The sequence below is a fragment of the Sceloporus undulatus genome, chromosome 2 (genome assembly GCF_019175285.1).
Source record: "Sceloporus undulatus isolate JIND9_A2432 ecotype Alabama chromosome 2, SceUnd_v1.1, whole genome shotgun sequence".
NCBI classification, from domain to species: Eukaryota; Metazoa; Chordata; class Lepidosauria; order Squamata; family Phrynosomatidae; genus Sceloporus; species Sceloporus undulatus.
In genome coordinates this window covers 142,174,514-142,187,386 of record NC_056523.1, presented here as the reverse complement: position 1 = coordinate 142,187,386, position 12,873 = coordinate 142,174,514, and the positions used below count along the sequence as shown (strand labels likewise).

General features: G+C 39.5%; 1 protein-coding gene across 1 annotated transcript in view; it reads right to left on the bottom strand.

Annotated features, from left to right (window-relative positions):
• Positions 1–12,873, bottom strand: part of CACNA1G (calcium voltage-gated channel subunit alpha1 G) — a 539,836-nt gene that overhangs the window by 47,865 nt on the left and 479,098 nt on the right. Inside the window, 1 exon segment of the mRNA XM_042449813.1 lies at positions 7,850–8,001. Within this exon segment, the coding sequence (XP_042305747.1) occupies positions 7,850–8,001 (152 nt within the window).

Here is a 12,873-nt window from a genome sequence, read left to right as displayed (position 1 = left end):
TGACCGTCGCATTTACCTGATTTGTCATCAGGAGCGACGAGTCAAGGAGCACCCCCAGACTGCGAACACAGTCACTGGGGGAGAGTGTGACCCCGTCCAGGACTGGAGGTTGTAACTCAATTCTTGGTTTCGGGGCCGCTACCGTGAGCACCTCCGTCTTATCTGGATTCAGTTTCAATCTGTTTTTCCTCATCCAGCCCATTATTGCCTGAAGACATTCATTGAGAGGGGAGATGCCATCGGAATTCGAGACCTACGAACGAGACACAGAGAAATAGATTTGGGTGTCATCAGCGTACTGATAGCACCCAGCTCCATAACTCCGTATTATCTCACCCAGCGGCTTCATATAGATGTTAAATAACATTGGGGACAAAATAGCCCCCTGAGGAACCCCACAAGGGAGGCTCCTCTTACTGGAGCTACAGTCCCCGAGCAGCACCCTGGGAAGCTCTTTGGGAAGTTGAAACATATTTGGTAGTTGTTACTTCCAGTAGATTCTTCCCCATTGTTCTGAGAGTGCGGAATGGATTCTATAGGGAGATGCGTTCCCGTAACTAACTTGGGCCCAAGCCATGTAGAGCTTTAAAGGTAATAACCAACACTTTGTATTGTGTCCGGATGCAAATTGGGAACCAATGGAGATCTTTTAAGATGGATGTTATATGGTCAAACCTTGAAGAACTGGTGACCAATCTGGCTGCCGTATTTTGTACTAACTGAAGCTTCCGAACTTGGTACAAGGGTAGCCCCTTGTAGAGCGCATTACAGAAATCAAGACGAGAGGTTACCAGAGAATGTACCACTGTCTCAAGGTCCTTTTGGTCTAGGCAGGGACGCAGTTGGCGTATCAACTGAAGTTGATACCAAGCACTTCTGGCCGTCGCATCGACTTGAGATGACAACTGTAGAGATGGATCCAGAAGTACTCCCAGACTTTGAACTTCAGGGGAAGTGTGACCCGTCCAAGAAAGGTTGGTAAATTTCCTTCCCCAGACCCAAGGTGCCTATTGCAATTACTTCTGTTTTCTCTGGATTCAACCTGAGTTTGTTTTCCCTCATCCAACCCATTACCGACTCAAGGCAGAAGAGAGATGCCATCCTTAATCACTGAAGCATTTGGAGGCACAGAGAAACATATTTGGGTGTCATCAGTGTACTGATAACACGCTCCCCATGCCTCTGGAAACCTAGCGGTTTCATGTAAATGTTAAACAGCATGGGGGACAGAATGGCCCCTTGAGGGACACCAGATGTCAGCTCTCTCTTAGAGGAGCTACTGTCCCCCAGTCTCACCATCTGGAATCTGCCTGAGAGGTAGGAATAGAGCTCCCGGAGCATAGTGCCCCCGATGCCTAACTCCCTCAGGCGTTCCAGAAGGATACCATGGTCAATGGTATTGAAAGCCACTGAGATGTCCAAGAGCACCAACAGGGTCACACTTTCCCTGTCAATGCCCAGACGGAGATCATCGGCTAAGGCAACCATGGCCGTACAGTTGAATGTGGCCAGAATATCTTGGTGGTGCTTTTTACAAAATAACAGCAACTCCTTTTATTTAACTATTTTGTTTAAGCAGGAATGAAATATAAGAGGATTAAAAATTTTCAGTGATAGTCACCATCAGACACAAACAAATTTGTTAACTTGGTTTGTGCAGTAAGCATTGCAGTGCACAAGAGAACTCTCATAAGAATTACAAGGTCCTTTCTAACAGAATAAGACACAACTAAGTAGCTATTCTCTAGTTTCATAGAGAGGAAGGGAGGGGGAAGGAAGAAAGGAAAAAAAGAAAGAAAAGAAAGCAGACAGGTGTGTATGTGAGTATGCATATATATATATATTAATTCATGTGAGATTTGGTGCTAAAGAGCACTGAGGACACCATGGATGGTCAAAAAGACAAACAAATGGGTTCTAGAACAGATCAAGTCTGAAATCTCTCTAGAAGCCAGAATGACTAAACTGAGGCTGTTGTACTTTGCCAGATCATGAGCAGACATGAATCATTAAAAAAGGCAATAATGCTAAAAAAAGTAGACATCAATAGAAAGAGAGGAAGACTACATGTCAAATGTAGGCTGGTCAGGGAGGTAAGAGGCTTGAGCCTGTAGAATTAAGCAGAGCGGTTGAGGACAGGGGGTCTTGGAGATATATCATCCATATGGCTGCCATGAGTTGGAGTTGACTCGAGATCAGTTAAAAGTAACAACAACTTGTGTATATGTGCCCATGATGACAAGGGCAAAGAAAATCAAATCCATGAAGATGATGCCAAAACTAGGTACAGTCGGCCCTCCGCATTCACAAGTTTCAGATTTGCGGTTTTGACTATTTGAAACTTTGTAGCTGCTGCTTAACAAGGTCAGCCTCTTCATACCCCTCCTCCTCACCCTTACTCCCAGCCAGACAAAACCAACACTGAACATTCCCCCGCTCTGCCAAACTTTGCATCCTCCTCATTTCCAAAGACCTTCCTTTATTTTAATGTTGTACGCCACTTAGATTGTTGAAACAAAAAGCGGGATATAAATAAAAGTTTTATTATTTATTATTATTATTATTATAATCCAATGTTTGCAGCCACCCCCGGGAAGATCCAACTTCTCTCCCCTCCTCCTCCTCCTCCTCTGCTCTTATGGCCAGACAAAAGCAACATTGCACTTCCCTTTATAGTGATAGCTGCAAATGCTGGATTCAGAGTGGAAAGACTTTGGAAATGAGGAGTATTCAAAGTTTGTCAAAGAGGGGAAGATAAGGTGTTGCTATTGTCTGGCCGGGAGGGAAAGAGGGAATCTGCTTCCATCTTTGGAGGCCCAGTTTATAGCTGGGGTAGCAGAAGATACAAAGACTACTATCTCTGCTGAACCCCTTGATTATCATTTGTTCTCCTGCCAGAATTTGCTAGAAATTTGGCTACTCTTGGGCTTGTAGAAAATACTCAGTGAAGACTCTGGAAGCAAAGATTTCTATATTTTCCCAAAGACTACATTTTCTTTATTTTAAAAACAATTGTGTGTTTTTTTTTACACAGTTTGAAATTAGCCATCTTTTTGCACATACATTTTCCAATACTTTTTTGTCATTTGTTTCTTTGTTTTGTCCGATTTCTTAAATTATACTAAATCACAGGAGGAGAGAAGGTGGATCCTTTGCAGCCATGGGTGCTAACATCAGATTGAAAGTAGAAGCACCTTGGAAATATGGGGGAGGCTATTGTGTTTCAGTGTCGCAAAGAGAGGTATGGGTGGTGCTCTTGGTGGGAGAGGGCTCTTTATCAATCATGTTGGGGGGGGCGCTAACATATTTGCACCCCTTGGCAAATATGACAAATGTGGAGAGGTAACTGTACCATCATGAACAGGGGAGTCATGCTCCATATAAAGACATTTAAAAAAAGCCCCAAACCAAAAAACACCTCTAAATACTGTTTTGTTCTTGCTGGGTTTCTTGTATTCTTTTCCCAGTAAACAAGAAAAACAGCCTCCAAACAAGTAAAAGGTCATCAGGTTTATCTCTTCCTTGGGAAACTAAGTTGACATGGTGGTTCTTTACCAATATCGAAGCTGACAGAAACAGTGTTCAGAAGTGGGTCCAGCAGAGTATAAGCTCCACATCTTTGCCAATTCTGCCTTGGCAGTAATTAAAAGCAAAGGGATAAACTCTCTGTGTGAGCTGGGAAGACTATTCACTTCTGTATAGTTTTTAAAAAGATTAACTAAGGATCCCTTTCCCACAGAGATTAGTTTGCCTAGGAGAAAAGGGCTAAGACTTAAGTACAAAAAGAGTCACAAACTCAGTTAACACTCTGTTCAGTTGTTCTGCTAGAAAAGTTTGTTGTAAACAGATGATTTAACTGAAAATATAGAAAACAAATGGAACAGAGTTTCTTATTCAGAGCTGGAAAAGGCCAAAGGATCTGGGTGCAATTCTAAGAAATTACAGTGTTTGATGTTGAGGACCACCTGGAATATGAAGATGCTCCTACAGCGAAGACACTGGAATTAACATGTTAAGAAGGCATTGTGCGACAATCATTCACAAGTGGACAAGTTCTCAGGGGCCAGACATAGGCATCTTGGAACATTAAAAAGTTAGCTTTGTGAGTTCTGAAGTGTATTGACCTGATCTGCACTTCCAACAGCAATAAGTAGATTGGAAGGCAATTATCCTTCACATTTTCCATGGTGCAGTTCTCAGCATAACCCTTTCAATATTTCTGATCTTCTGAAATTAAGCCATTTCTAGATACTTGGACTCTGACAAACTGAGACTCAGTTTGGCCCTAGTCCATCTCTATATGCAGTCCTATGTTGCTAGATCACTGAACAACTAGTATGGGTGTGAATATATATTCCTTTCTTCATCCATTCTTTATAAGGGGGTCTGGATGTGCACTGCTGATTGCAAATGCTCACTTCCTGTACTGTAAAGCATGGCTTCCATGTGCTACCTCACTCTGTCACTTACTTTGAATAATCTGCAAAGCATTCCTGAATCACAGGAAGCAGCAGATCCTCAACTGTGGGTTAAATGTATGATTGTTGGTTGATAGTTAGCAACCTTAATATTATCTAAATTACAAAGCTTTTAATTATGAATATATTAAAAGAAATCGTAAATATGACATTCAAGCTGAAAAACATTACTGCCAGTTTCTTTTTTAATATGAAAAAATCTTTGCAGTGCTTAGCTCCTGGCTAACATTATACCCTGTCTGCTTATCAGGCATCATGATTAAGCACCTTTTAGATTTTAATGGATATCTCTCATTCTTCTGGAGGCACACACTCAGAAACTTATGAATTTCCCTTTGGGAAATATTTATTGATTTATATTTATTTATATACAGAAAAGTTTATTTTTGTGTATATAAAAATGTTATTTGATTTAGCCAAAAGGAAGTTAATACTTTCACATTTTGAATTAACCGTGAGATGCAGCATTTCTCTTTTTCAAAAGAACTCCCTTGGGTTTCAGAATAATTTGCTGTTATGTGCTTTCAAGAAGGGATGTAATTTGTCAGGAATTTTCTTCTTGAAGGAAACAATCATTATTTTTACAAATTTTCTTCCTGCTTTATGAAAGACCGCAAACGTCATGCTGTTTTCAAAATCTATTTACAGTTTGGGACTTATTCTGTGCAAACTTGGCATGTGGTTGTTTTGCACAGAAAACAACATTTTCTGCACAATAAACACTTTTTTCTATGTGGAAGAATTATTTTCTGCACAGGAAAAGCTGCTTCCTTTTCAGCGTAAATCAACCATGTGCAAATTGTGTATGGAATGTCTCCAACTGCAGCATTTTCTGTGCAGAAACATCTTTGCAGAAATATTATTTTGTGCTCAGAAATAGCTCTTTCCTGTGTAGAAAATCCTGTTTTCTGTCCAACAGGTATCAGGGTTTGTTGATACCTGAAAAACATATTTTTGATATGTTCTTAATAATAATAATAATAATAATAATAATAATAATAATAATAATAATACTTTATTTTTACCTCACCTCTCCATGAGGATCAAGGCAGCTTACAATAAAAATCCATCCAATACAACAATAACCCCACTTATTTCCCCCTCCCCTAAAACATCAATTAAACACATTTAACATTTAAATCATCCATTAAAATAAACTAATCAGAGATGGGTGGGCGGAGTTACAGGGTGTTCAATGTGGAGGTCCATTTGCTAGATGGCCGGGTTGCTATTCAGGAAAGGCCTGCCAGAAGAGAGCCATCCTGACAGTTTTTTAAAGCTGTCTAAGGCGGGATACAGAGCACCCAAAAAGGGTGGTCTGCTGCCGCCTCCATTTCTGTCGGTTGGAAGCCTCAGCTGCCAAATGGCTAGGCTTCCTGGCGGAAAAAGAACCCGCAAAAAGCCTGTTCTTTTTGCATCGCACTTGTGACACCTAAGTGAGCAAATGGTGCACTCGTGATATTGCAAGCATGACAGGACGTGCGGACGCTATGCGGCCGTCACCTCAAAATGGCGGTGCCCATGTAGACACGGCACCGCCATTTTGACATACTGAGTACGTACTAGGGTTAGGGAGCATCTGAAAAGGACACTCCCAGGCAACCCTAACACGTACTCAGTATATGTTTTTGGCCCATCTGGACAGGGCCTAAGTTGGTAATATGATGGATCTCATTTTTCAAATATTTTTTTCCAACTCTACCTTCTAGTCAACTCTAACATACGGTGACACTATCCTAGGGTTTTCTTGTCAAGATTGATTACAGGGAGGTTTCCCATTGGCTTCCTTTTGGGCTGAGAGACTATGACTTGCCCAAAATCAACCAATGGGTTCCATGGCTCAACAGGAATTCAATCCCTGATCCTTGAGAGATATCTTCCCACATGCAAACCACTATACTATGCTGGACCTATACCAAAATCTATACAGAAAAAACAAAACAAAAACAAATATATACAGGAATACATAGTAACATGCCTTGTACTAAGTCAGAACATTGGTCTATATAGCTCAGTACTGTTGATACAGACTGGCACAACTGTCCAAGGTTTCAAGCAGGACTCATTCCTAACTGGAGAGGCCAGTGAAAGAGGTAGAGGCCTACTACATTCAAAGCATGTCCTGAGTTATGGCACTAAGCTATGGCCTCTTGAGTAAAATTGAAATAGCTCGATTATAGACTGAATTTAATAATTCAGTACTTCTTCTGGCCCAAATGATGTTTCCAGTGACAAAGGGCGGGATCTACACAATCTAGAATATTCCGGGTTAGCTCCCCAAGTATTCTGGCCCTGAAGATGCCCTGACTTCCCACCATTACATGTGCGTTCTGAAGTGACACCAGGCAGTTGTCTACACAGTGTCCTGCTGTGCTGTCTGTCACCAAAAATTATTCCCCCTGAGGCTGAAAACAAAGTTCCCAGTATTGATCACATGTCTGGGCACTTTGCTGTGATCTCAGAGGAGCGACTCATATCAGCAGCAGCGTGGCAGGAAGCACAGCAGGACATTGTGTAAACAGCTGTCTGGTGTTGCTCCAGAGTGCTCTGGATTTTCTGGGAAGATGAGGAACAAATGCTGAGTCTTGATTATTACTTTTAAAGCACTTACATAGTTTGGGTCCAGGTTACCTACAGGATCTCCTCCTCCTATTTAATCTGCCCTATATGCTCAGGTCCTCTGGCAGATATTTACTCTAGTAAGCTAGAACTAGGTTGACAACTGTCAGCCAGAGGATTTTTTCTTCAGCTGCCCCTAGGCTGTGGAATGCCCTGCTGGAAGAGATTCAACAGCTTAATATGCTGTCCAAATTTAAAACAGAATTGAACACCAGTCTCTTCTGGAAGGTTTATCTGGTTGATTTTTAAACTGTGAATTTTAAACGATGAATTTTAAATGTGGATCTTTTTAATATGTGTATATGCTATTTGTCATTTTAAACGGATGTGTCTTTTAACTTATGTTGTTTATCTGTTCATTGTTGTTGTTCCCTGCTTTGATCCATGAGGAGATGTAGGTAAGAAACAACAATAACAACAACTTCTTTAAACAGGGATTCCCAGGATTTTCTGTGGGACTGCCCTTCCCACGTGTAGACTATCTGCAGTGAAATTGGGCCTTTGGCTCTGTGTTGTCTGGACAGGACAACGTGAAGTGGGAGGGGAAACTGTTGCAAATGGCCCATTTAGACATGCTCAAAGCTGGATGTAAACAATTCCTCTGTATCCTCACTTATAGAGAATGGCATTTCCCACCCGAGCCTTGCATTAATGTAAACAGATCTAGCCCATCTCTAGAAAATTGTTAATGTTGGCCAATCCTCTGCCACTATCTGCCAATGCCAACATCTACCAATACCTTTTTATCCTACCTTGGGTTGCTGGTAGTGCTCCATGGCCATGGTGATGACATTGAGCCCAATGACACCTGTGATGAATAAATCCAGATAATGTGTGGTGCACATTTGGTGAATCAGAAGTCGGAAGCGAGAGTAATCAGAGTAGTATGGTTTACATTGTGCTTCTGTAAAGGAAAAGAGTAGAGAACCATATCAGGTAATTTCTTCCTTTGGTAAGACCAGTTCAGCATTGGCTATTAAAATGTCCATGTTGATGCAGTTATGCTCATTGCAATACTATTTTCTTCAAGGGTGGGGGAAAGGGGGATTATATGTTACCATTATTAATGCATAGCAAGGCTACACAATTCCGCATCTGTTTCAGCAGCTACAATAGAACATGCACAAAAGCCAGGCTTTCAGGATTAGAGACACAGTGACTATAGCATGGAATCATTTCAGGTTCCAGAACCATTTTTAATAATAAGATTGCTATTTGAATATATCACACACATTTTTAAGTTTTATGCAAATCAAATAAAAACAAAACAAAGAATTGGAAGATTGTGGTCTCTGATTACAGGATTTATATTCAAAGTGGCATGATGCCAACTGAAGCAAGATATCCTTAAATATCCTTTAAAGCAATATAAATGTGTTTAAATTTAAACATATTTACCTTACTTCATAAATTTTTAAGTATTTCTCATTGTTTTAAATTTAAAGTAATCTAAATGGGTTTAAATCTGTTTTATCTGGTAATGCCAGTCTGACCTTGTGCTTAAGAGCATGGGATAAATATTTTAATGAGTAAGTAAATACAAGTTGAGTCTCCTTCATCTAGAATTATAAATCTGAAATATTCCAAAATTCAAAATTGTTCACATGGGTGGCTGACAGTGATACTGTTGCTTTCTGATAATTCATTGTACACAAACTTTGCTTCGTGCATAAAATTATTAAAGATATCTGTAAAAAATTACCTTCAGGCTATGTGTATAAGGTGTATATGAAGCATACATTAATTTAATGTTGACTTGGGTCCCATCTCCAAGATATCTCATTATGTATATACAAATATTCCAAAATCCAAACAAATACAAAATCCAAAACACTACTGATCCCAAACATTTTGGACAAAGGAGACTCAACCTGTAATTATCCAATCTGAATGTGAAGCCTAGGGGATATAGGGAACAGACAAATTGGGGGTGGTCTACAAATTTTCATAACAGGGACAATCATTGTTATAGGCTTCTCATAACATTTTGAGGGTGGGTGTGTACGTGAAAGAACATTTGTGTGTCCAAGGGTTAGTGCCCACGTTCTGTTGAACAGTTATTGTAAAATGCTTGTCTAACCTGGAAACGTTTGCATGTAAAGCAGGTGCTGTACTGCAAAAATAAGACTGTAGCATGCACACACATATATATGAGACTGCAAGGACATAAAAAGGTAACATGTTCCAATCTAGGCAGAATCCAGGGGTGAGCAATGTAGATTCTGAAGGAAAAATATGGAAACTCAGAAAGGATGACCTATACACCTCTACTCTGATATTTTTAGATGAATTGAAAGGCAGGTTAAAACTACATTTGATAAATAAATAGAATAAAATATATTAGTAGACATGAAATCTGGGCTGGGACAGGGGACAGCTTGAAGCACTTTAAGCTGTCAGTGGTATGAAAACAATTTATGAAATAATATGGGTCATTGCTCAGTCAGAGTTTCTGTTTAGGGAATAAATGGCCTTCCATTTGTATGTGATTGCCCAAGTGCAGGTATCATGCTAGTTTTCTGTGTTTGGATGCATCAGGGATGACACTTACTCTTTAGACTCTGAATGTTCCAGCAGATAAACTCATTAACACACCTAATCTCTAAAGAAGAAATGCCATGTCTGAGTCTATAATTCAGGGCAATTTCCAAATAGGCATTATAATGTAGCATAAAATGGAAAAGACTGTCTTAAAGATGTCAGAGTATAATATTATGCCTGTAATTAGATGATCAACTGGTTATGAAAATTACTGAGCCAAGAGAATTGAATGGTGTGGTATTTAGCTGCCGTTAACAAGTGTAGGATTTCATGGCTCCCTATGAACAGAAATTTGGATAGGATGACATACTGGAATCCATGATCTTGAGGAAAAACTAATTTTCAAGAGATGGCATTTTTTCAAGGCATGTATAAACAATTTGCTTGTCAGATTTTCAAGATGATTCTGATATTCTAGCCAGACACATAATTAGCTGGCCAGTCCTTTTGTATGGCGTGGGAGCAAGCAGGTACCTTTCCCTTCCAACCATGCATAATGTGTGGCTCAGGCTCTTCTTGCAAAGATCTATTCACCTGAAACTTCCGTTTGTCCACTGTTTCCCCATTCTTTGAGATGGAAGAATCAAATGAATTGATCATCTGTGTATCTAGACCCCTTTCACATTAAATGGTTATACTGATCTGATTCCACTTTATCTGACATGGTTCCATACTAACAAATTCTTAGATTTGTAGTCTAGGAATGGGTTACTTAGAATTCTCAGCCAGAGAGCTCTAGTGCCTCCCTAAACTGAAAATCCAAGAATGCACCCTTGACAGTCAAAACAGAATCATTGTGTTATAATTGTGCAGTGTGAATGAGTTTCTGAGGTTTTGTAAGAGAGCACCCAGTGTGCTTCCCACATTGTGCATCAGATGGGCATATGTAAATACAAAATCCAGTTAGCTGTCTAAGTTAGGTCTTAGCTACAGGTTGCACAATGCATTTCAAGATTTGTTGTGTTAACATTTAAATACTCTTCAGACTGTAATCAGAGAGAAGATATATCATTTAAGAACCTTCCTCTGGGCTTTGATCAAGTGATCCCCAATATTTATTCAGGTTTTTCAGGATGGGAGTAATGTTGATACTTGCTATTTCAATAGCCAGTCTATAGGTAAACTGACCTTGAATGCTATGATATAATATATTGTAGAGACATATAAGAATGAGTTTTGATGCTGAATTGGTTCAGCATTTTAAACACAACAAACACAAAAAGGTTGGTAGCTAGATGAATCATAACTTTCATCAGACCTCTTAACTCTGCATAAATATCCATATAAAACTAAGATATCTCAAAAGCATTATGCAAACATATGAAGAGGAAATTAACTAAAATGTTTGAATAAAATTAAGTTATGAACTGGGGCCTTGGCTATGAACCAAGTTATAATTTCAAAGAGAAGCCCCATTCTAATTTGTTGATCCCTTATTGTTCTTTGCTTATCCATAATTCACATTCAAGCAGGAAAAATGTCACCATTTGTGCCTCTTCTTTGGGAGGATTTATTTATGAATAATTACACTAGAATTCAAGGGTTCAGCTATGACTGGCAGATTAGTTCCCAACTCCATACAATAACAAAAAAAAGGCTATTAACAGGATTCTCTTCTCCCCACAGAGATTGTAAAATGTTACCTGCATAGCAATAAAGCATGTAGCAGCATAACCTTATAAGCAGGGTTGCTCATTTTCTATTTGGTATACAGTGAGTGAAGACAGATGTAATGTTTCAACAGAAGCCACTATAGATTCTTCTTCTGCAGGGTGAGCTAAGCTTCACAATTTGCATGAGATATATATATTTCATTGAACTGGATGCTGGAGCACCATCAATCTGGTCCCCACTACATGACCCAAATGGATTGCCAGCATCCTCCTGTCCTCCCTGTTTATCTTATTTAGTGCCACATTTCTGGTTACTTGATTTTGCATTGATGTTTGCCATATTAAAAAGGAAATATGATCAAACTCAAGACATTAATTCCTAAGGTTGTAGACAGGTTTCTTGATGGTGACACAAGCACTGGCCAATTGACATTTTTTCTACAAGCTTACATGACCCCTCTCTCATCTACATCCAAAGTTGGATTCTGGAGAAAGAGAGGGGGGAGAAGAAATGTCTTTTTGGACTGAATGAAGAAAAGGACTTCCAATGTTCTACATCTGTCTTCACCGTGTATTTATAACTATGTCTTTACCTAACACACACACACACACACACACCACTTTCTGTTCTTCAGCTAATTTTCAAATTGGCTGGAGAGTGACAAATAAAGTAATGCCACTGATATAAACATTTTGGTATCTGCCAAGAAGTTTATGAGTATGGCACTTTTGCCAGCCCTGCTTCCAAATCCTGCTAACTACTAGCTTTCTCATGCTTGGCATGCTAGTTTTCGTGCATATTAGTGGAAATTACAGGTTTTACCTTGAACTGAACCACAAATAGTAACACCATGCTGCCTGTGGGCTTTAAAGTAACAGCTATTGCATTTAGGTGGGCAGGGAACATTCATTTTTGAAGAAAAAATATTTTTTTGCAGGTATTGTAAAGAAGCCAGATTATTTATTGTAAATATTGGTAACTAAAAGTCTTATCTAGACCTGAAGTCCGTGCCCCCTGTATTATTTGCACTTGTAATTATATAAGAGGTACCAACATCTTGGGAAATACAGACATCTGTTCAGGTCCGGGGTGATGAACCATCACACAAACTCAGACAACACCACAAATACTGCTACAGTACACTGGGGTCAAGAACAATAGGAATGCTGCAATTAGTCAGGGATATATTGGAGAGATTAAGGTAACATCTTGGCACTGAGAGGGTCAATAATGTGTGTAGCTGTGAGAGTGTTTATGTGAGAAAAAGGGGGGAAGAGAAAGAAAATGGTACGATAAGAAAGCAAGAAAACAAAGAAATCAACCCAAAAACAAAAAACACAACACTGGCAGGTAACACAGGCTGTAAATCAAACTGCTTTGCTAGGGCTAAGTAGAAAAGGAAGAGAGAACTTACACTGACCTAGGCTTCTACTAATTTGATCTGTAGATAAAATCCCAGCCAAATAAACATACTTCAGCTATAAATGGCAAAGTGCTACTTCATACAACACTGCCATTACCCAATTATATAAGGATGCTATTACCAGGTGGTTATAGTAATAAAGAATTGGTAGAAACTAAGATAGCTCCAGCTTTTGCCAGATTAATATGAATCAATGAT